At 40.9% G+C, this 24810-nt stretch overlaps 1 protein-coding gene across 1 annotated transcript in view; it reads right to left on the reverse strand.

Annotated features, from left to right (window-relative positions):
* adamtsl3 (ADAMTS-like 3) overlaps window positions 1-24810 on the reverse strand; it is a 272825-nt gene that overhangs the window by 90834 nt on the left and 157181 nt on the right. Inside the window, exons 5-7 of the mRNA XM_079555014.1 lie at window positions 17528-17573; window positions 12495-12731; window positions 2464-2590 (exon numbers count right to left, since the gene is read on the reverse strand). Of these exons, the coding sequence (XP_079411140.1) occupies window positions 2464-2590; window positions 12495-12731; window positions 17528-17573 (410 nt within the window). The remainder of the gene's footprint in view (window positions 1-2463; window positions 2591-12494; window positions 12732-17527; window positions 17574-24810) is intronic.

Here is a 24810-nt window from a genome sequence, read left to right on the forward strand (position 1 = left end):
CAATACAGTATTTAGCCCCTTCCTTCAGGCTATGTTCCATTAAACCAAGCCTTGCCTTTGGCTAAATCAGTCCAATAGCCACTATGTATTCAGAATCAATCCCCCCCGAAAAAGTCGAAAATCCTTAAAACACTCTCAGGCTAAAATAAGTCAAGCATTTTTAATTGTGTGATAAATATACAAACTCACTATTTTTTTTTAATTACTCTGATCGGTGCCAACTTTATGCAAGAATTCAAATGACTGTTACTCCATAAATAAAACATGCGGTTACTCTCATATCAAAATGGACAATGAGTTTCCTTTCTTCGTTTGTACACTCCTCCTTCCTTTCATATGAGTACTGAAGGCCGTGACACATTTGCAAACACAATATTTTGGCGTGGTGCAGTTTTGATTGAATTTTATTTTTTGGGCAAGGAATTGGTGAATCTCCGTGAGCTGGCAATAAGTGCTGTGTCCAGATGGCACTTTAATAGCCCAGGCTCTGATGAATAAACACTGGAGGAGACAGCGGCGGAGGCACCGAACTGAGAGGACGTGAGAGAGATGGGGATCTGCTCATTGCAGTAGAAGCATAGCTATGTCCGTGTGCGTCACAACATAAGAGGCGTATAGTAGCAAGAGCTGTCTGACCGTGCATGATGATGAACACACGTGTAGGGGCTTATTCCCATCTGTTGTCCCACACTCACACTCTCATTCACAGGTATACATGGCACCTTCAGAAATGCCCATACAGGGTCACCATTACTTAACAATACATGTTTTTCTACTAAATGAGGATGGAGACATGGAGAGGAGCAAAGTGGTTCAACAGCCCATACATATTTAAAAAAAACAGACAATTCAAACCAGGAATGTATATATGCTAACGATAGCAACAAGTGCCGTGTTTTGCTTCCACCGAGAATTTGTTGTGCTAAAACATCCAAATGGACCCGCTTTTGGGTTGACTTTATTGGGGTTTGATACATATGTTAATAGACAGCCAGAAAAGGGCTAATAAGTGGGAAAAGGTGTGATTCCCAAGAGAGGTTTTCATCCCCCTCGGCTAGGCCACGCCCCCTGGTGTGACGCTTTGCCGTCTATATCTATCCTGGCTATTGTACATGTTTTTCGTGGTAGGGCAATTGGAGCAAACGTACTCAGGCACGGGGGCAACTAACTCCACACATATCATTATCCAAAACATACTTAGAGATTTGTTTCATTTGCGCATGTTTCATTAATTTTGCCTATTCACTGAAATCATAGCAAAACGCCAGCCCACGCTCTGGTGAACGTTACAGGGAGATTTTATTATCACCTTTACTGATATTTTCAGATTTTTCTCTTCGTTGCTCTAATAAGCATATTTGGGAGCTTTTGTATTACTATTTTTTGCTTTGCTGCTCTGATCACAGAGCGCACACAGGTGTGGTTTTATTTCAATGAAGCAGCAATTTAATGAAGAAATATTGGGAAGAAAAGTTATTCTCATTTGAATTTTTAAGCTACTGACAGGAAGTGACATAGAACACAATAATAAGCTACTTCCAAACTGTTCTATAGATAAAGACAGCAAAAAACACTTTATCTGAATCTCCTGCTGAAATAACAGCAGATAATGAGCCAAAAACTCATCATTTCTCCAGGCAAAATGAAGACATTTTCATATTTAAAACAAGCCTTCATTGTTCATGGAAAAAAAATATTATTTGATAATAATAAGACAATATACCTGATTTTATTTCTAGTACTAGAACAACATTTGTATAAGTATATTGTAAACTCAGACATTTGTGGGAAAAACACTGTGTATAATTATAAAGTATTTGGAACAATTTTATGAACTTGCAGGTTATTTTTCTAGCATTTCATTGAAAGTCACCCTGAAAAGTGACCCTGCAACTTGTGAAATGTGCCTATAAACTCATTCCTGTGAAGAACTGGGATGCCACAAACATGAGTTTGGACACAACTAACATTGTCATTTTGTGGCTTCCTCTTTCATTGCTTGTTATAAAATAAAAGGTATAGGGCCTTTAATGTCAGAAAAGCATCACGATAGGAAATCCAGTGTAACTGTGTGAGATCAGATGTTTAGAAAGAGTCTTGCAGTCGGCTCTAAAGCAGGTTCAAATCAGCAAAATCCTATAATAGTGAAAAGGACTCAGTTCAGTTGCAGCTGGAAGTGGAGCGATTACATCATAACTTAACAAACGTGTAGCAGAGTGACTCCCAATTCCCATGGACATAACACAATTTTTAGCAAAATCTTATGCTTTAGCAAAAATTGTGTCTAATGTGTCATAATGCATTTTAATAAAGAAAAGGACATTAAAGTAGTTCTAACCAAGTAATATGTCAAAGAGGGACAAACATGTTCCAAAGTCCACAGACGGCTGTTTCTGTATATGTTGTTATTATGTGTCAGGCTTAACAAAATGAAACGAGGCCATAAGTGCGCTGAGTACTCACGTTGATCAGGGGTGAGATGGGGTGAAGCCTGTCCTCGGACCAAGCGGCAGGTGGATCCATCTCCTCCACACACCCCACAGTTGTCCTCTTTAGTCCGACTCCCCAACTGACGGTCGCAGCCCACCTCCTGCGCACGAAAATCAGAGGAGAGAGCGGAGAAAACTTCTCTTAACAATGAGAATAAGAATGAGCTCAGACCTGTTCACCACAACTGCCTCTGAAATCCTGCACTGTCACGCAAAAAGGTGTCACCTAGGGTCTGAATTGCCGTCATGCACGAGCTTAAAGGTCCTATATCATGCGAAATCGACTTTTTAGAGCTTTTAGCCACGACTGACCTGTTCAGTTGGGAGGTCACAGCGGAACGGAAGTGCTCGACGTCTGTAATGTAATGTCTTAATTCTATGCTTACGGACGGATTTTAATTTGTAAAACAGCTTTTTCATTATTTCTGTCGTAAAAGAGATGCAAAGAGAAAAAAAAAGGAAAAAAATAAAATAAAAAGGATGTGCCCGAGGTGCTTCCAGGTCAGCTGTGGCCAAAACAAACACATCGCATCTGAACAGATCAGTCATGTTTGCGCTGCAGCTGTGAAGATGGAGCTCGTTATAACTGGACACACCTGTTCTTCATTCTTACCTAACGATAATGTCACGGACAGAGAAAAAGAAGTGCGTTTGGCTACGAGGACGAGGAGTTTATTCAACCTCAAGAAGAGGCCACTTGAAGTTGTTTTTTTCTCCGGGATTCAGCGACTGTCACCAAAATGGTGTTTTTCTGTGACTGTCACTGATGGATGTTTGGTAAACCTTCACCAGAACCAAAGTGGATTAACTTTTATAACCAACGCGAGTCCCATAATGTAAACAGCGATGGAGCAGAGCGGTGAGTCAATCCAAACGCGGGTTAGCTTGTGTGTTAGCATATTAGCATGTGTGTTAGCCATTTATGAAGCTGTGTTGCAGATGTCAACTCCTTATAACTGCATTGTGAAGTATCTTCACTTATTGCTGTTTATTTATATTACGGTAAAGTATGTGCAGAGAGAGGGGGCGGAGTTAACTGAATCGAAGCGTTGTGTCTTCCGGGTTTAAAAAATTCCTCCAGAAAACATTTATATTTATCACAAAAATGAGTGCTCAATAGCGGTAGAGGTACAATCATTCATATAAATGTCATGGTCCTGTTTTGCCACTCCTCCCCTCCCTCTTGTTTTTGTGTTTGTCTGTTTCCTCCGGTCTGTGGATCGGGAAGTTTGGGCATCTCTGCTGAGACTGCTGCCCCCGCGACCCGGCCCTGGATAAAGCGGAAGAAAATGGATGGATGTTTCCTCACCTGGGCGGAGCAATCAGATCTGCAACCTGTTACGCACCTGCATCCAATCCACAGCTCGTTACCTGCACCTTGTGACCTGTACAAGAAGCCTGGCTCTTCCTCCACACGCTGCCAGTTCGTCAGTTAAACTACCACAGTTAGTTTGGCTTTAGCTTCTGTGAGTCTGGTGAAGATTTTTGTGCCTTAAATAATTTTTGTCTTTTGTCCAGGACCTGTTTGTCTGCCTGCCGTGCTGTGTACCTGCATGTTCGTCCACCTACTGGCCTGCCTGTTCTCCATCTACCAGCCACCAATTCACCTATGCAATAAATGTCCTTTTGTGCACTTGCCAATTTGTGTTCTGCTTTTGGGTCCTAAACCAAACCGTGACAATAAATGCCTATACTTAACTTTGGAATGGCTAAAATAGCATGATATAGATCCTTTAATGTAGAAGGTGCAGTTACACGTATGACCTGAGGTGGCAGTAGTGAGTATAAAATGGCTAACTTGCATCTAGCCCCCTTTAAGGTAAAAAGTCTGTTCTTCTCTATGTACCTGATGTTTTCTCATCACCAAGGCAACGAAGGTAAAAAGGTTATGGCCAATCATGCCACACCGTCGCCCGTCTGCTCCTAAGGTTGCCTGAATAAACTCATGAGAATCCTGTTTTTCCCTCACTATGGGAAGCACCGCAGACCCGTCGAGACGCTGTGTCCCCGAAGGGCTCCCTACTGCGCATGGACATTTGCTGCAGTGATATTTAAAACAAAAACAAAACACAAGAAAAATCAAAACAAGCTCCAGCGAATTCTTTCTAAAGTGTTGCAATATTTCTCACTCGTTCAATAAAGTAAATTCATTTATGATATAGAGTAAATGAGCAAAAGTGAATCAATTGAACCTATGCATCACAATTAGCCAACACACTTGTTTTTGCACTAAAACAACTAAAACAAGTGTTCATTTCAGATAATAAAGAAACTTTGAATAACGGTCAATTACAAAGGAAGCAAATAAAGGATTTAAACATATTCTCTGTCAAAAGTGTCAATTATTGCGATAATTAAAAGAAGCTTTTTCCTCAGTTTTGATGCCGTGACGTCCCTAATTCAGCGTGACGGCACTAAAGTCATCGCTGCTCTCCTCCATTACTTCTGTGTTTGCCTCTGCCTGTGTAGTGTGTAGTGTGTATCGAGCTGCTGTATCCACTGTATGTATTATTAATCCATACACAGCTGCAGGAAGGGCTGGCCTCATTCTATCAGCCCCAAACTTCAGGGCTCATGGTTCCTCCACGGGACAGCACCCCTCGCTGGGATAGGGGTCTGCCACTGATGCTGACAATGCAGCGGCTTCCAGAGCAATTGCTACCACAGCTTAATGGGGTTAAGGTGTACTTCATTGTCCCTGTAGGGAAATGTATACATGATCACGGACAATGCATTTTCGCTTTTTTTTGCATTTGTTACAACTAGGTTCTAACTCGCTCTACACGGAGCAGGGGGAGAGCGCGACTCCTCCGAAGGAAATCCAAGGAAGAACCAAAATATGCGTGTCCCAGCTGGCCCCAGAGCGGACCCCAAAGGAAGACTCGATGAGACAGAATCAGAGTCAGATCAGATTGAGGAAGTACAGCTGACCGCACGACGAGATGAGCGACAGGGACGGGAATGAAACACCGGGATGTTTCTAAAAGGATCTGCCTAAACAGACAAGCTACGACTGTGAGCAATGTGTGTCCCATTACACATGGAATGGAACAAAACGCATCACAGCAACAAAATGTCAGCGAAATTGGGCAGAGAAATGCCTGAAAACACAATGCAAAGTGAAAAACAAAATGAAAAATGGGAGCCTTTGTAGCTATTAAAAAAAATGTTTCAGATGTGTTTTAAAGTTGTGTTTCACAGTTGCATTTATGAAGTGGGAAGCTGCAATTAGTTTTTGGGATGTTTTAAATACTTCAAAACGTTCCGAAATGTTGCAAAAAAGAACTGAATGAAAACTAAGGTTGTTAATTTGCTGATTAAAATGATTAAAGTGAAGTGTAAATGTTTTACAAATTTTATAAAATGTGCAAAATGGACCCCTTGGTCTTGCATTTTGATGTAAAGTAAGTTTACATATTTATGTGTGTATTATTTTTTGTAGTATAGTATAGTATAGTATCCTCCCGCGTTGACCAATGAGATAAGCTTTTCCTGTGAACCAGCCTGGCAGGTCCAATCAGGAGGAGGGGGAGGAGCTTAATCATTTACTTTGTTTACTTTTGAATGGCCATGCTCTCCTCATTTTGAAAACTAAGAAGGCTTTCTGATTAAAGAGGTGAGGAATGTGACTGTTCACTCTATCTCTCCTCACTTTACAAACTTGCAGACTATCACTTTAAAAAGTAACTGATAAATAAACATATATACAATACTTCATTAAAATGGAAGTAGATTCTTGGATCTTTGTTTCAGCATGTAGCATGTGGTTATCAGAGTTGTACGACATTTTCTGTGGGAAGGCAAAGATTGTTGATTGTTTCAGGGGTGTTGATTTGGAAAAAGGGCGGGCAGGCAAAGAATGAAGCCGTCTTCTTGGTAGTTTAAGTGTGGGACGTCGCGCCTCGCGTCCAATAAGCGTCGTCAGCTCTAATAATCTTTGTCTGGCGAGGAAGGTAACACTAATCCAAGTGTGGGCCTTTCTTTGTGCCAAGGCCCTCGCACCTGTGCTCTGCCCTCGATCCATCATCACACTTCCATTACCACAGTCCAAATCCCCCTCTCAACACCAGTGGAGTCCGCAGGCTCATGATGCCACTTGAAAATTGCACGCTGTCCCGCAGGCCTTCGAGCTTAAGTCAAAATTCAAGTCCAATCGCAGCGTGCCAAAAAGTTTCGTCTCGAGTGCAGCCGTGGAGCAACATATTTTAGCCCGCAGGATCAGGAATCCAGTGGAGATTTCTAATATTTTTGTACCACTTACTTCCTGGGTGCATGCCAAACCCAAAACCCGTCTTAATATTGGATTCTCTAAGATGAAGATAAGGTGGGAAATGAGCCTTTTTTTATAGATTCTTTCGGGACATTTTGAGAGGAGACAGCCCCCTGCCAGGAGCACAGCAGGAGACTGTCAGAAGCTTGAGCCAATTAATTAAAGTGGAGTTTGACTTTGAAAAAGGTAGAAATGTATTTTTTGCCTTTTACATAAAACCGTTGCTCATTTTTATAGCGCATCTGATTTCGGCGGGATGGTGCCGGGAAAGTCAATGTCAGCTTCATTGTAAATTCCACCACATGTCCGCACGGATAAGAGAGAGATTATGTTAACTCTCAAACTATCGGCGCAAACAGTTTAAGTCTGGAATCGAACAATAGCCCACACAATATAGACACAATACACACAGAAACTGTCCTATGGCAAGCATAAAGTTCTACATAAAGCTACATGCGGTTTGCTTGACGTGTATTTCTTGTCATTTTGAGTATATTCAAAGACAGTTATCTCCAGCCTTTTCAGAACAGCTCCCCAAAGACTTTCTACTTTTCATGCACTTGATGAGTCAGTATTATAGATGCATTTTTCCCTTTTGAACATGTTGAACACAGTCTGCAAACACGTAACACTTTGTAACATGTCAAGTTAAAGGCGCACTGCGTAACATTTTGGACTATACTGTTGCTATCACTACAAAACATGCTCCTAATGACCAGCTCGACACAGAAAATGATATTTCTGCAGTGTGTCATCAAAGAATGGATCTGGATGACGACCAAACCTATTTAAATCTCAAATTGTATTGACTTTAGTAAACATCTCCCTGGAGACGTACCCACTCCCGGTAAAGTTACAGTCATGTCTTAGGAGAGCTGAGCCGCTCACAGCAATAGCACATGTTTATTTGTATATTTATAAGCTATTTTTCAATGATGAAAATACCTGTCATGAAATAAATGCTTGTATTTCAATGTTATTTACTGGGTAAAATCCCACACGGTGTGGCTTTAAGTAAAGTATATATTTTTTTGTTTTAGTTATGTTAAGATATCATCTCACATGGTAAAAAAGGTGTAGCTAGGTTTGCACCGATCCGATAACTAACTAAATATAGGTGAATATGGGCATGATATATGTCATTTTGAGGGGCAGAATTGTCATTCGCTGAGTTAGTTTTAACCTCAGAAATTGTATTTTTGATCGCAGCGCAAAAACGCGGCTAGCAACAGCATGCTAGAGCTACTGGAAGTATGCTAATGCTGACGTCTACTAATCTAAGTTGGGACAGAAACTATGATGGAAATACCAAAAGTAATACAATAAAATGGGCCACTGTTGGAGTGGTCAAGTGTCTGTATTGTAGTTTATAACTGATCTGACATATTTGCAATGATCAAATCACTTTATGTGAGTTGTTTTTATGTAATCTAAAGAGCCTGTCATATACCCAATGATATCTAGTGTAAATGTGTTTCCATTAGTTCATCAGTAGATATAATTGATGATTGATCTGTAAGACTTTATTTATCTTAAAATGGAGAAAAGAGGACCATTCACTTTTTCACTCACAGCAGCCACTTTTAGGACAGTCTCTTAGTATTGGTTAATATCGGATATCGGCAGATACTCAAACCCCCAGTGTCGTATCAGAAGCAAAAAAGCTGGAAAATACATCTAAAAGAGTGTACAATTTTGGTGCTACAAACCACCGACCAGGCACCTCAGATTGAAAACCTCAGCTCTATAAAGCACTCCAGAACATTAATATGCCAACCACAAATGTGCAGCATACGTGAAATGCTATGAGCTAATATAAATATTCCTTTCTAAACATCGAGTTAAAGGAATCTGAAAGCATGTAGAGCGCTTGGTTGAATCGAGACCGTTGTTATTCTCTCGGCAAACACCGCAGAAATGCAGCCGACTGCATTAAAGCTTATTTTATTAAGATCTTTGACAGAAATGGATCTAAACTAATGGAGGCTATATCTGTGCACGGGCTGACTGTGTGTATTTGTATTTTCAACAGAGCCTCTCAGATCTATTACCGCATATGCAAAGCTATTTATGTAAGATGAAAAGATTGTTTCGCCATGTTCAGCATAAGTCCTATCAGCGGAGAATTGAGAAGTATTCCATTACCACATGATATGGATCTTTGCAATGTTGCTCTGCTCTTCTTATCAAAACCAGCCAAAGTATTGTGACTTGAGAAAGCTGTGGTGACACAAAGTTTAAGTGTACAACTGTTTTAGGACTGAATACGACATGGGACTATTATGCCAATTACTATAAATAACACAAAACATTGTCACTTCATTTTAGCTTTCTATTTTCCGGTCAGTGGCCTAAAAATGTGCATTGGTTTCCGTATTAAAACTTAAAGCCACACTGCGGAGCGTTCCAGATTAAGTAACAAGAGCAACTAAACTGCAAAATCAAACCCAAAATCACCATGTAAACAATCGAGGATCCCTACAGTAAAAACTAGTTTGTAGCATAGATCATATCAAGCAAAATAACATTTAGAATGTGGTTTAGTTATATGCACTTATATTGTTTATTTTGATATTTGTAGTAGGACTTTATGTACTTAAAACCTTAGAAAGCACATAACTGTCTTAAGCTTCCTGAGCCTGTTTGGAAAGTAAGTAAGTAAGTAAGTGCTTTATTTGTCATTGTGCAACCGTACAACGAAAGAGTTCAGGTGTTAGTCCTGAGCTGCTGCGACTGAGCTGCACCGCCACTGTCCAGCATGTTTTTGGAGGTCAGGGAACAGCAGCACACAGGAAGGAAACCAGGCTGGCAGCCTTCAGTGCTCCTCTGAAACGGTGCAGCGCCTCCTGGGTTTGTCTCTGTTTCCGAGCGTGGTGTCCTGCACTGGTCAGCTCCACCTCCTCTCTCCTCTTCCTCCTGTTCAGCTCCCTCCGCCCCACAACAGTCTTTCACCATCTTCCGGGAAGAGCTTAGCAGTAAATGTGTTTATATTCTTCAGTGAACGTCTATTAGCCTGAACAATAGAAAGCATGTGTGCTTTAGCTGTGAGTCTTGCCCGGATACCTCCTCGTTTGTCCCTTTTTTGTTTCCTGTTGTGCCTATTGTGACGCATCCACTGTTCTTACAAATGCTCACATTTTGTCAGCAGTCGAATCCTGGACGCGATTACTAATGTATGGGGAGGTTTTGTCCGTTTCGTGGTATTTATAGAAGTTCTGTGGTTTTGTTGATGATGCTTATGTGTATCCAACCCCACAAAAAGTAGAAAGTTAACTGAATCTGATTTAGCATTGAGCTCAAAGGACATTTTGAACGACAATTTGCATCTAAAGTAAAGTCTTGAAAGGACTGTTTCTAACAAGGCTTTGATCTAAATGTGATCGATGGTTGACAACAGCAGAAAACATCTGGATCGTTCATAATTTGCAATATTTGGTGGCTAATGCTAACAGCTATAGGAAAAACACATTGAGCAGGCTAACAGACACTGAAAAGCATCCTGGACTAGCCTACTTGCCAACTGTCCACATACGTTACGATCGAACGCCACCTCTCCTTTTTATTGCTTTGCTTAAACCTTATAAAGCAATAACTATTCACATACCTTATCTTTATCTTATCTTACTACCACAACAACACAGCACCATTTAACAAGCTCAGTGTGTCATGTTTCTTAACCTGGAGAATCAGACACTGCTGCTTCTCAAATTCTTACACCTTGTGGGACCTTGATGCACAATATTAAATGCCAAACAGATTAATCCTGACATTCATAAACTAGAAAGGTATTTTAGTTCCCCGGACGTGCCTCTTCTTCCAGAAACTACATGTGTAAAATTGAAAATATTCAAATCCGGCTCGCTTAAAAGTTCGGTGTTGACATCTGGAAATGAGAAAAGGTGTAATCCTCCCAGCGCCCATGTAAATCTGTTATTAAAGTCTGGATTTAATTTGCCTGTCAGATTAGTAATTCCTCTGAGAGCCACATCCAGATCTGTTTTGATGCATTAGCGAAAGCGTGTGGCAGTTACACAGTGAAGAAGTTACCAGTCATACTCTTGTGGTTTTGGACTTGTCATTCCACTCCAGCTTTTTTTCCTTTTTTTTTTTTTCTCTCTCTCTCTGTCCTTATTTGCCGAAGCAGACGCCCTGCGGCCCCGACTCTTCAAAAGCTTTCTGTCTCGCTGACTGTCCGGAAAATTGTCCGTCAGATTGTTTAACACAGCATGTCCACAATTGCTCTGACGCAACCGCCGTTTTGGTTGCAAAGCTTGTCACTTAATGCTCAGGATTCTGTGGCAAATACATAAATAAATGAAGGAATACACACGCAAAAAAAAAAGGTGATGAAATGAAACGTGGCTTTTTGCATAATGGCTGAGTGGCGAGCCTCTCGCATCGTAACAAGAAAGGCCCTGAGTTCGATTCCCGGACTGTTTGAGGCCTTCGTTTGTGGAGTTTCCATGTTCTCCTTGTGCCTAGTTATATTTCCTCTGGTACTTTGGTTTCCCCCACCCCAAGACTGGCACAGAACCCAGCTGATGAGTCCGCTGCCCTGCGATCGCCTACTGCAGTGGTTCCTAACCTTTTTTGTCTCACGGACCCCTTGGACCTTTCAGTCGAAGTTCATGTACCACCTACCTCAAGGGTGTTGCAGGTAATTTAGAAAGCAATGACTTAAAGCATTACTAAGTAACTCTTCCCCCTAGAGGCCATAAGCGCAACTACAGGTGTAGTAGCAAGTTACGATTTTTTTACTTATTAAGTGTCTTGGAGAGTAAATACTACGCTGACAGAAAAGGCGAAGGCAGAGAGGGTTACTGTGCATCCAATTATACAATGGAAATATTTTTTTTCACTCAAACTTTGCTGTAAATACTGTTTAAAGTGACGTTAGCCCGCAGTCAGCTTTGCCCGTTAGCATGTTAGCTTCTTCTTCGGGATTCTATTAGTGTGTATTGGTGGCTCCGGTCCGGTGGCAGTCAAGTTGCAAGTGTGGTTTTCTGGTGAGAGACACCAGGGGGAGATGAAAGACCCTCCAATCATCCCATAAACACTTGATTACTTATTAAGGTAAACACGTTACTTAGTACTGCTTTAAAAACGCTATTTGTCAGTAAAATGGCAATGTTGATTTCACAATGAAGCAAAAATTCTCCCAAAACTAGAAATTTTACAGCTTTTCCTGTCAACATAGTGCTCAGTTTCCCCCTTTTTTCCCATCTGTAATAGTTTCAAGTACCCCCTGCTAGGTCCTTGAGTACCCCCATGGATCCCCGTACTCCTGGTTGGGAAACACTGGCCTACTGCTTCTGACTGGATGCGCTCAGGTAAAGGCGGAATGATGTGTCAAATGTGTAGGACAGATTTTACGGCGGGGACCATGCGGTTGAGGCCTAAGCATGCACAGAACGTCTGCTTACTTCTGTCAAGGAAACTATATTTCTGCCAATGTACCCGCCAAAATGTGCTATAGTTGATAAGCCAACACACAACAAAAAACCCCAGCATAAAAAAAAATATGCCTCCATTTTTTCTCAGAGAGGGGTCGCTCAATTTGAACCTGAAAACACAAAGCTATTCGCGCCGCTGCAGTGAATACAGACAGAGCTGTTGCCTTAAACTCTCAGTCTTGTAGTTACCTCAGTTATCAACAAATAAAGCATTTTTCCAGTTCGCCCTAAAAGCCGGGACAGTCCGGTGTTTGTTGAAGAAGAGCAGGCAAAACCGCTGACCTGGCAGACCCCGCTGATGCACATGTCCAGAGCGTCGTCTCGGCAGCGCGTCCCGTCCAGGACTTTGGGGGCCAGCTCCACGGTGAGGGTCCCGGCTTTGGCCTGGCAGCGGAGGGCGCAGGGGGCCGCGGGGTCGTAGGGCGCGGGGATCCACTCGTGGGACGCTCCCTGGAGCTTCATGTCGTTGTGGGCGGAACACTGCTGAGCGCGGAAATCCCCCGACTCCGCGGGGCAGTCCTGTCGGGTTACACAAGCAAAGCAAATAAACACATAAATATCCACCCATTTCATTTGTACTTCTTTGCTGCAATAAAACAAATTAGCTCTCCATTTCCAAAGCGAGTCTCCAAAGGCCTTTCACTAGACGAAAATTAGATACATTTTATTCTAAGCACAGTGGGCCTCTTTCATTACGCTTTCTTACGCACACGTTTGTTGTTTAGATCTTCTCAAGCATCCACATTTTATTTCTGAGTTGAAAGTGGTCTTCTGAAAGAATAAATCGTAAGAACAGGCGGACTGCTAAGCACAAAAGTGTTAGAATAAAAACCACAGTCAAAATGAACCCAAAAACTCTTTTCACATGGTCAGCAAGACATTTCTACAAATCGCGCCCATATATGGAAGTTTAGAGGGCATGTCTTTGTATTTACAGAGTCAATATGATGTAAACACCATGAAGCGAAATGTCCACTTGACAATATTTAAATTTATAATATTCACCAGATAAAAAACCTTCAATTCCTTTCATTTTGAGCGCTTATATCAGAGTCTGCACCGTGAGACCCGTCTTTGCTGCTGGACAGTGAAACTTGTTTGACCACAATTCATATCCGTAGAAGTTGAACGCACTTATTGGACACGTCCTTCAGACAGACGCAAGGAGAGTAAATATTAGGGTAGGAACACGTCTCATGAACCAGAGCTAACCACAGGGAGAAAGCAGCCCGTCTGCGTCTGATTAAAACACTTTGTGAGGGGTGTGAGTGACTGGAGCAGTCTGGCCACACACATTTCACACTTTCCCAGACCACACAGTCGCCTTGTAACACCTAATCAAGCGTGCCATGTCAGGAGAGAGTGCTCCGACAGGTCACGCTAGACAGGCGAGGATCCACAGTGGTCAACTCATTTTTTTTTCTGTGTCAAAACGGAAGCATGTCCGCGAAGCATTCCCACCAACATTGTTATGAAACCAAAATGTCAATAGTGTGCTGGAAACCAGGGTCAAAAAAATATGTTTCTATATAGAAGTAGCTTATACCATGAACTGTCAATGCTGCAAAGTTTTCAGTTTATTATTTCTCATTTGCATGGTTAATAGTTTTATTCTGGAAAACTGGAACCTCAGGCATCTGCTGACAGCACAAGGTCAATACATATATATAGGTGTCATCTTTTTAAACAAGAGAACAAGCAAAAAAACACAACTTTCACCAACTAAATCTAAGTGAAATCTGAGCTGAGTTTTAATCTCCGCAAATGTATTTTTGATCACCGTGCAAAATGCTCTGGCTAGCTACAGTATGCTAATGCTAGCGGCAGCATGCTAATGCTAACGGAAACTAATCAAGCCTGGGACAACAACTATGATTGGATCACCTGAAGTAACAAAATGAAATAGCCACTGCTGGAGTGGCCAAATAATAACTGATAGATGCATAACTTGTAATTCACTTTATGTGCGTTGTTTATGCCATTAAATCAGCCTAAATGTCTGTTATATAGCCATGGATATTTAGTGCAGAAAAGTCCAATCCTTGTTTAATGTTTTTAAAACAGTTTATTAAAAGATTTAATTGATAATTAATCTGTAAGATCTGGATTGCAGGAAAAGACTTTATTGATGTCATAATGGATAAAAGAGTAGGCTACCAACAAATTTTAAGGAATTCTCTTGGTTAATATTGGATATCAGCAGTAGAGGTCGACTGATATGGGTTTTTCTAAAGCCGATGCCGAAATTTTGTGATGTTAATTGGCTGATGCCGATATGCTCGCCCGATATTTTTGACCGATATTTTTGGCCGATTTTTCCAAATGTCTGGTCTATAATCCTGTTAAAACAAACACTTGGCCGCTTCAGCACTGGCCGATTTTCTTCTATTACTTTAGGTGATCTAATAATAGTTTCTGTCCCAGCTTTGATTAGCATTAGCATATTGCTACTAACCGCCCCATTTTGCGCGGCAATCGAAAATACAATAGTGGAGGTAAAAACTAACTCAGCGATTGAATTCTCCACTTTCTGGACTTCAAAATGACATGCAGCATGTCCATATTGACTGAGCTTTAGTCAAACTCCCCTGATGCCGAGGGAGTTGTGGGAGGCCTTGTTTTAAAGCCCTGACTTTGCTCCTTCCAATGCAAAGAACGGGAAGTCTCTATCATTTTTGGTCCCGGAAATATTGGCTTTTTTGGTGCTGGATCGGCCGATAGCTGATATTGTAAAATCCCCAAATATCAGCAGATACTCAAATTCCCAACATTGGTAGTCTATCAGTTAACAAGACTAAGGCAGGGACTAAAATAGGAAAGTTGTGTTTTGGTTTAAAGCCAGGTTAGTAATAAAGTGGGTAAATCTCAGTCAGATGGAAAACCTCAGTGATTTTGTAATAAATTGTGGCCTCTCACAGTATGGATATTGCGTATGTAATTTGCCGTTATATTGTGCAGCCGCAGCCCTAATACTCCATATAATATACTCCATAATGAACTTTTAAAACACCGGGCCAAATTATTCTTCTATCAAATTTCCTCGGCAAACCCATTAACCGTCAAATCACTTTTTATTTCTCAGTGTGGTTTCCTATAAAGAGCCCATGATTAAAGTCTGTCCAAACACTCGCAGACACTATCCGACTCCAGCTGAGGCCATTTGTACCACTTTACTGCAGCCTTGAGACGGACTTTCACACCATTCCGATCACCCTTCTCATTCAAATTTAATATACGCGTTTACGAGCGAGTTTTATATTTCCACTTAATAAACGTGTGCTGAATATGTAAACATTGTTCCAAGGTGACCGGGTCGCAGACACAAACATGGGCCAAGACTATTCTGAAGAAACAAGAGGTTTAACAGTATTGTGATGTTTTGCCCGATGAAAAACATACCTGCAGTTTTGTTTCCTGTTTGAGTAATCCTGCATATTAAGTCTGTCTCCTACTCAAGGGCTCAACACGCTGAGGTCAGGAGGTGATGTGTGGTGCCCCCTGGTTTTTTAAGTGGTGATATCACGCATAATAGAAAAACACTGCAGGTGAATCAGGAAAAATAATAATCATTTCAAGAAATCAATTTGAAACGTTTGCTGTAGTTATCATGTTTTCATACAAAAAATAAGGCATGTATGTAAAAAGGGATAAAATGGTCAAAGTTGAGTTTACTTTCAGCTACAACATCTAAACCAGGTTGAAATATATGGTTTTATTTTTTTATATGTTTGTTACCAAAAAAATTATGTGGGAATTTTTGATATATACTTGTTTAGGTTTGGAATACGCTATTTGTAAGTGAACATTTAGTTTTATTTGTTGGGGATTATTTGGAACTGGGAGCTCGCTCTGCAGACAGCAGTGGGAATGACACAGAGAAAACAAAACGTCAGCTTCAGCAGCCTGTTAGTTCATCTATGGCACAGTCATGAACACACCACTCTTTTGCACACAGTGCACACGGTTCATCTGTGGCTTCTACAGACTATTCTCCTGCGTATGCAGCACATGCTAATAAACGCACATGGTACTTCAGTATTTTGCATATGAACACGAGGAGCATCTGTGGCTGCCACAAGGGGAGTTTGGGGGTTGGGGATGACAGTTTGAAAAAGCGGCAGCATCAGTTCAAGGCTAACTGAAGAAACACAGTCACGGTAATATAAATGCTGATATTTTGACCATACATCCTCTATCGTGTGGAAAAAAGTGAAGAACACAAAGAGTGAAGTGCATGCGGAGGAGAGACACACGGTGTCGTGTTGCCAGCTGTGCCACAAAACATCGCTTTTTCTGGGCAAACCGTCGCCTGCACTCAGCACTCAGGTCAGGGCAGTATCCTCTATGTCAGGGCTTTTCAACCAGGGTGCACCCAGGGGTGCTGCAGTGCAAGTCCAGGGGTGCCATGGGGAAATGTATGATTTATATGACAAATCAAAAAACATTCAGTTTAATTGTTTGTTGCTGAAATGTGTTTGTGATACTTGTTTAAAGGGACTAGATGCAAGTTAGCTATTTTTATACTCACTACTGCCACCTCAGGTCATACGTGTAACTGCAGGTTCTATATTAAGCTCATGCATGACGGGACTTCGGATCCGAAGTAACACCTTTTTGAGTGACAGACACCTTTTTAGAGGCTGTTGTGGTGAACAGGTCTGGGCTCATTCTACACATTAGGACATTGCTGTAACATGTAGGGGGAGGAAAATACATAAGTCTAACATTTTTAAACTCTGTATGGTCCCTTTAAATTGATTTCACCACGGAATAAAAAATAAATTGAGTGATTTACTTCGTAATAAAACATGAGCAGACTGAAAGAGTTGAGATTTTAACATTTCTCTGAGTTTTTATTTGGCTGAAATCGGGCCATGGACAGCTGAGAAACATCCTGTTAAAGTCTTCAATGTGAGAACCAGGCTGTTTATATGCACACACGATAATCAGCGATAGTGATTAGAACACTTTAAAGTGGTGAATCTAAAAAGCCCACCTGTGCCATCCTGGTTCAGATCAGATTTTGACCTTGTTTACGTTTCTAGTCATGTCTGTAGACAAAGGGCTTTGCTTATTTGGCCCTGGTTTTGTTTGCGCTTTATCCTGGTTTAGTCTTACTTCACACCAGATTCGCCTGATTTAAAGCCTTTAATATCGTTTATGAGCGAGTTTGCCATTCCCCGCTTAAATAACCCATTGAATATGTAAACATCAATTCAAGGAGCGTCTGTGTTGCGCAGACACTCTTTTGAGATGAGTGGGTGAGAGAACGCGGAATGAGGTGCTTAATCACTGAAATCAAAGGCCAGACTTACCGTGTTGCTGCAGGTTTTGTAGCGGATGTTTTTCCCATCACAGTTTCTGCAAAAGAAAAGCAAACAGAATTAATTAACACCAAACCTGGGAAGATTTGTTCGAGGCAATGCGAACAGTCTACAGCGGGCACCATTCTTCTAACTTTGTGGCATTAGAAAGCTACAATAACACTTGCGTTGACAATTGAAGGAGCTGGATGCATGGAGCTTTCTTGGGCAAATGGTGAAACGGCACAAGAAGCCGAAAACATGAAGCACAACCTCAATCAAAATGTGTTTTCAAGTAAACAAATCGCTTCATTAATCTCAAATAAAAAAGTCTCCGGAAAGCAATCTTGCAACAACAAATCAAGACATTATTTTCCGTACAGTAAAGTCAATTAAACTTGTATTCAAATGATCCAACGCTTGCAAATGAGATCAAGCTGTAAACAAATGTAGCTCAACATAAAACAGCAGTGATTAACATTCATTTATGCGCCGAGCTGCGTAAACACTCCTGGGTAAATATGCCGCATGTGAGGGTAAATATATTTGCGTTTGAAAAGAAACACCCACCTGCGGTTCCATGTTACATCCTTTTCAGATTTTTTTTTTTTTTTTTTTTTCTTTTCAATGTCTGTACTATTTGACTTGTTTCCCCCCTGACGATAGCTGACGTGGGAGTTATTTCGCAAATGAATTGGCAAAGTCAACACGAGGCATGGTTTATAATGCTTATGACAGGCTGGACTAGGGGTATAGGCAACTGCTATCTCAAGAGCCACATGCGGCTCTTTGAAGCCTGCGGGGCAGCTGGTGAAAAAATACTATTTGACGGTTCTTGAGTCATTTGTACAACAACAATTGTACATTGTAGGCAAAATATGTGCTGGAACGAAGGCTGTGACAAATGATAAGTCAAAATTTTACTTTGAAGTATGTTTATTAATGATCATACTATCAATTAAAAAATGTGTAGGCTTTGTTGTTTGCAGATAAAAATACTATTGCGGCTCTTGGAGGCTTTCGTTTGGTTTAAAACTATCCTCTGATGTTGAAGCAGACCCCTGGGACAGACCCATTAGCCAAGAGGCTCAAAGGAACAGGCCACAACATATCTCACATTCTGAGATATGTTCTTACCTGGGCTTAGACGAGTCGGTGCAAACCTCTCTGGTCTTTGTGCGTGCCCTCAGTCACGCAAAACGACTAAAGATGTTGTTAGCATTTGGCCTCTCCCAATGTATTCCTATAGCTCCAAACAGGGTGAAGTTGGAAGTTACCACGCTCTTCCACAGGCAAGCACAAACACCAGACAGGTACGGATCAACTTGTCTAAGCAAGCTCGTCTAAACATATCTCAGTATGGAAAAATGGTGGATTGTAACTTTTTTGTTGAATATACCTAATATTAATAAAGAAATATTAGGGAACGCAATATCTGTTTTTGAAGAAACCACAGCAATATTGTATAATCAGTGAGGTTTTCCATCGAGCAACACAGCCTAAAACAAATATGTTTGCGTACAAATTCAGCTTAAGGCTTGTTTAAGGCTTGTTTTGACACAATACGATAGAAAAAATATGTAAAATGAAGCGTACTGTCTTGAAATAGTTTAATACTAGCAATAATGCATTGTTTTTATATAGAGCTTTTCTGGACACTCAAAGACGCTTTACATTGCATTATTCGTTCACTCTATACTTGGTTATGGTAAGCTACTATTGTAGCCACAGCTGCCCTGGGGTAGACTGATGGAAGTGAGGCAACCATCGCCATCACTCACTCACTACATTCACCCAGGATTACTGGTGTTTCCCAAACGTTCTCCCATCCATGCTTAGCTTAGCTTCCAAGATCTGCCAGGATCAAGCGGAGCAAAGACGTTTGGCCATTTAATAAATGATTTTATGGAACTTTTCATGGCATCACAAAGATTTTCCCACATCGCCCAGTCCTATTATGTCTGTTTTTTAACTTCCTCATAGGAAATAGAGGCAACACTTTATTATGACTAAACCTTATTTAGCTGTAATAAATGATGAATTAACACTTAATTCATCATGAACAATTAATTATTTAAAGCCACACTGAGTAGGATTTGACCCAATAAATAAAATTGAAATCCAAGTTTGTTTGTTTTTTTTTAAGATAATTTCATCATTGAAAAATACCTCATAAATGTACAAAACAAACATGTGCTTTTGCTGTGAGCGGCTCAGCTCTCCTAAGACTTGACTGCAACGTAACTGGGAGTGGGTACGTCTCCAGCTTGTCGCCATGGAGATGTGGCAAAAGTCAGCAGAATTTGAGATTTAAAAAGGTCAGGTCCTCATCCAAATCTATTCTCTGATTAAGCACGACAGCAATAGCCTTTTCTGTGTTGAGCTGGTCATTATAGGAGCATGTTTTGTACTGATGGCAAAAGTTAAGTCCAAAATGTTATGTTACGCAGTGTGCCTTTAAAATGAACTAACACTTAAGAACTACTTAACTACTACAGTCAATGCACAACTCACAATGAATAGTTCTTCACATACTTCACTTATTCATTGTTGAGTAGTTTTAATTTCTGATGGCTAAATAAAGTGTTACAGAAATAGGCACAGGAGGTGACATAAGCAATAGTTAAAATGCTGTTGCTGTACACCCATACTGTATATTAGTGACTGACTCAGAATGTGTCTATATAACATAACTTTTCAATTTTCCACCCAACTTTTCTTGTATAAAACTTCTGCTTCACTGCTGTAAAAAACTATGACTAATACTTAACCACCAAGATGATTAGAAAAACCGACAAAACCTGTCATGGCCTCTCTATTATTGCAAAGGTTTATCCAATAGCCTAACTGCTGCACCACCATTTTATCGGATTGACTTTTATAAATGTCATGTTCTCATTCTCTGAGGACCCACAGCAAGTCATTGATGTCACAGAGCAAATACTGGCTCTTCTGGCAGAAAAGGATTTAGGAGGAAGTACAAAAATAAGTATACGCCTCGCTGTGGTGCGCGTGACTTTTGGCCTTTTTACGAAACAGATTTGCTGTAAAAGTATTGACGTGTTGTGCCACTTGTGTTGAGAGAAAGAGACGGAGGTAGATACAAACGGCAACGCGTCATACAAGGCTTAGCCGAGAGGGAAGAAAACACACACTCACAATTGTTCCCCTTTTTTTTAGCTGCGTAAATATATAAATATATATATAAATATATTCATCCCGCACAAATAAAGTCAAGCCAAAAGCGGGTCCATATGGAGCGGAAAACAAGACTTGTTGCTAATGTTAGCACATGTAGCATGAAGCTAACATTACTTCCTGGTTAGCGTGGTCCATTTTAAGTATTTATCGGCTGTTGAACCACTTCTCTCCATGTCTCTGCATCTTTATTTAGCAGGAAAATAAAATGATAATGTAGCATTTGTGATAGTAATGGTGGAGACATGAGAGAAAGTTCAATTGTTTTCCCTTTCTTTGTTTTCCCGCTCTGGCTGCTTCGAACATGACCATATATGGGCAATTTATTCTGAAGATACCGTCTATCTATGCAGAGAGCTAGCAAAGGAGAAGAGCTGTGAGTGTCTAAATAGTATATTAAAAGCTGTTTAACATAAATTATGCAGACAAAAAGAATAGGCACTTGAGATTATTTTAGCTTTAATTTGACCGCAACACACTCTCTTTTAACTAATAAGTCATTTATCTATTTCTTATTTTTAAGGAACAGAATGAGCAGATTGTACACAAACTGAAAATGCTCCAGATTATAGCAAATAAATTAAATTTTGGTGAATTTCTCTAGAACAGGTTGTTGTCGAATGTAATAGAACTCCCAACTTACCTCTCTTTAATAAACAACTAAAACATTTAATCAGTCCTGTATGATTTTAATTAATATGTCATTTGCTTACTTTTAATATTGTTCTTTTCATATACACGGCTATGCATTTCTTTTACCTTCCAATTAATTAGCATGCATTTATTTGCTATAATCTGGAGCATTTTCAGTTTGTGTACAATCTGCTCATTCTGTTCCTTAAAAATAAGAAATAGATAAAGGCTAGAGGCGGCTCTTTAAAACAGTGACATGTGACTGTGCTGTGATGACTCCAACATGTATTTTGTCACTTATAAAATGTTTGGCTTGTGCAGAATCGTAGTCCATGTTTTTAAAATTAAATGTGCACCTGTCAATCGCATGAATCTAAAGAGGGGGGCGAGGGGGGTGGGGGGTTTGGCACAGTGGCTAATAGGATGGCACATAGCTCCTAATCACCGGTTAGTTAGCACCAGAAGTCCCTATGCTAAAGTGGCTATGTTAGCATTGAGGCTCCTTTTCCAAACTCCTTTAACTGACGGCCCAATTCGGAGGCTTCTTATCATGGCGGACGCTGACGCACATCCGGTTGTGGCGTAAGACCTCTTACCAATCTGCTCATTTCGGAAGGGGCCCAAGTGTTAAAGGGATGATTGGGGGGTCTTTCAGCTCCCCCTGTTGTCTCTGGCCAGAAGCACCAATACGCACTAATGGAATCACGAAGAAGAAGCTAACAGGCTAACGACCAAAGCTAACTGCGGAAGAGTGCCACCTAAACAAAATTAATAAATTTGAGTGAAAAAAATGATCTCCATTGTGTAATTGGATGTACAATATCCTTCTCTCACTTGTCTTTTCTGTCAGCGTAGTATTTTCTCTCAGCGACAATTAATGATAAAAAAAATCGTAACATGCTACATGAGTTACTTAGTACTACTTTAAGTATTTGGGGGTTATTTTAGACTCTAAATTGAAGTTTGATGCCCCATGTCAGAAAAATGTCTAAGATCATCAAGACACATTTTAATTGTTCCCATATGATTAGGTTTTGTGTATCAATTCAGGCGACACGAGTATATCTACATGCTATGATTTTATCCCACATGTCGTATCGCTCAAATGAAGACCAGTGACAAACGACTCCCCTGGAGGTCGCCGGCTGCGTGTCATATGACATCGGCCAATCGGTGTGTTGATTGGTTTGTAGCAGAGAGAAGGAAATCATTGCGCTACATGGCTGGGATCCAGGCTAATGGGAAGTACCTTCTCTTATAAGTTCATCAGCTTTAGATTAGTTTATATTGGTAGAGGACACTTACGCAGATGCATGAAAACAAATAGAGAGAGTCGAACAAGTGAGACAGAAATGCTTTTAGAAAAACATTGTACATTTCATTATGAAATATCAGGCATTCAATCAACATAGCCCAGGCACAAATTGGAAACGTATTACACACAGAAAAGCAATTTCTTGGATATTTCCGCGGCCAAACAACAAAAAAAAAAAATATTTACAAGAAAGTCCCTTCACCCAAGCAACCTCTCGTCCATTATAAAATCTATACTCCTGTATACAAGTCTATCCTGCCCACGGGAAGCACTGGCAAAGCAAAAATATTCATCAAAATCCCTTAGTACAACCCACCTGCAGCTAACATCTGTCTCTATATTTCTACAACCGACACCAGCTAAATGTCAAACAAGACCGGCCTAAAGCGAGCTGCATCGGGCCATAGCAGGGTGCATGTACCTCTCTGCGTGGAGGCTCGGACACGGCGCTATTTTCATTTCCATCCTGTTAGCGGCGGTAATAGGCAGATTTCCTATAGTGCTAAGTGCTAAATTATCCTGGGGCCGTACAATAACATTGGCTATAAGTGGGAACAGCGTATTTGTCCCTGTGTAAAACCCTGTGTAATCACTGCTGAAAGGAGAAGACAGACCAGTAGATTTATATTAATGAGTCACTTAATGCATTTGAGCCATTGGTTAACTATGCACGCAGCAATGATAGCACTGCAGCGTGGGCAGTCAATTACAGCAAGAGAGCAGCCGTATCGCTCAAAATGTTTAACCCCAGCACTGCCAATAGAAAATGTGCACGATGAAACAGGCAAAACAGGAGGAAATTCAGAGGCAATTTGGTGCCCGATGGCAAGATAGGGCTTTGGCAATGAATGTATTTGGATAGTGTACCGCCCCCTCAGATGTCAGCCATTATAGTGCCTGAAACAGCAATGCTTGGTAGTGCCCACCCAACCCAAAAAAAGTGGGGCGAGAGAGGTGTAGCCGATTTAACACACCCTCTAAACTACAACAAACATAACTGCAGAAATGAATGGTTAATAATTGGAAGAAATGGCTCCTCTCTCTGTGCCTTCCTCTCTGTCTTCTTTCACTCTGCTAACTTTGTGTCGGGGCAGGTGAACTTATGCCTTCTGATGATTGTTTGTTTTACGTTTTGTCTGTTGCATGAATGGGGAGACTTCGTGTACGGAGCAGTGAGTGTGCGTGAAGTCTCCCCGGGTCACTGCCCGCTTTGGCACACACTTCTTTTCCTCCTCTTACCCACTGTTCTCTCTTGAACATTAGGCTGTTTTTTGCAAGCTGCATTAATAAAACAGTGGCGCACGTGCTGTCCAATGCCATTCAATCGCAATGGCCTCAGTGTGGTGCCTCTCGGAGCACTTGCCCTGCGCACAGGAAACTTTATTGATCCCAAAGGACGATTCATTTGGAGCAAACCTCAGAACGTTTCACAAACACATCAAAGTCGCTGTGTGTCAGTCGCAACAATTCAGACAAGAGTAAAGGCTCAAGAGTGTACAGTACAGCAAGCAGCGGCACTAGCGCTGCAGCATAAAAATCCCCTAGGGCCAAAACAGGATTTGAAAATGTATCTTCCTTCAAATGTTTTGTGGCACGAAAAAAAAATACATTTTAAAACCTAATCCAGCATTCTGCTGCACCGGTTCAAAGTACACCGTGTGCCTGCCCACTGAGCCCAATAACGTGGACGCAAACCAAGAGGTAACATGGAAGCAAAGATTTTTTTTTTATAGCGATGTGTGCAAATGAGCACAGGCCATTGAAATCAATACTCCACTTTCCTGGCTCACCGGGCCACCCTCTAATTTCCCCTTTAACCACTGTGATGAGGGAGGGCCAGCAGCAACACGGCATTATGGGACTTGTAGTTTTAGATGTAATGACACGATGGTGCCCAGTGCAGGTCGCTTATGTCCAGAGATGACCATAAGAGCATCATGTCTAAACCAATACAAAACTATGAATACACTAGCAGCCAAAAGACCATTACACAAGTCTAAAATGCACATAGAAATAATTCATATGAATGCCAGGGTATTGTAACAGCTAAAAACGAGTTAGGGAAGCAGCTACCAATATACACTCAATTCCCTCTGACTTTCACAGTTAGAATATTGAAAGAAGTGTGTGTAAATCGTCTGAAAACAAA

This window comes from Gobius niger (genome assembly GCF_951799975.1).
Source record: "Gobius niger genome assembly, chromosome: 4".
Lineage (NCBI taxonomy): Eukaryota > Metazoa > Chordata > Actinopteri > Gobiiformes > Gobiidae > Gobius > Gobius niger.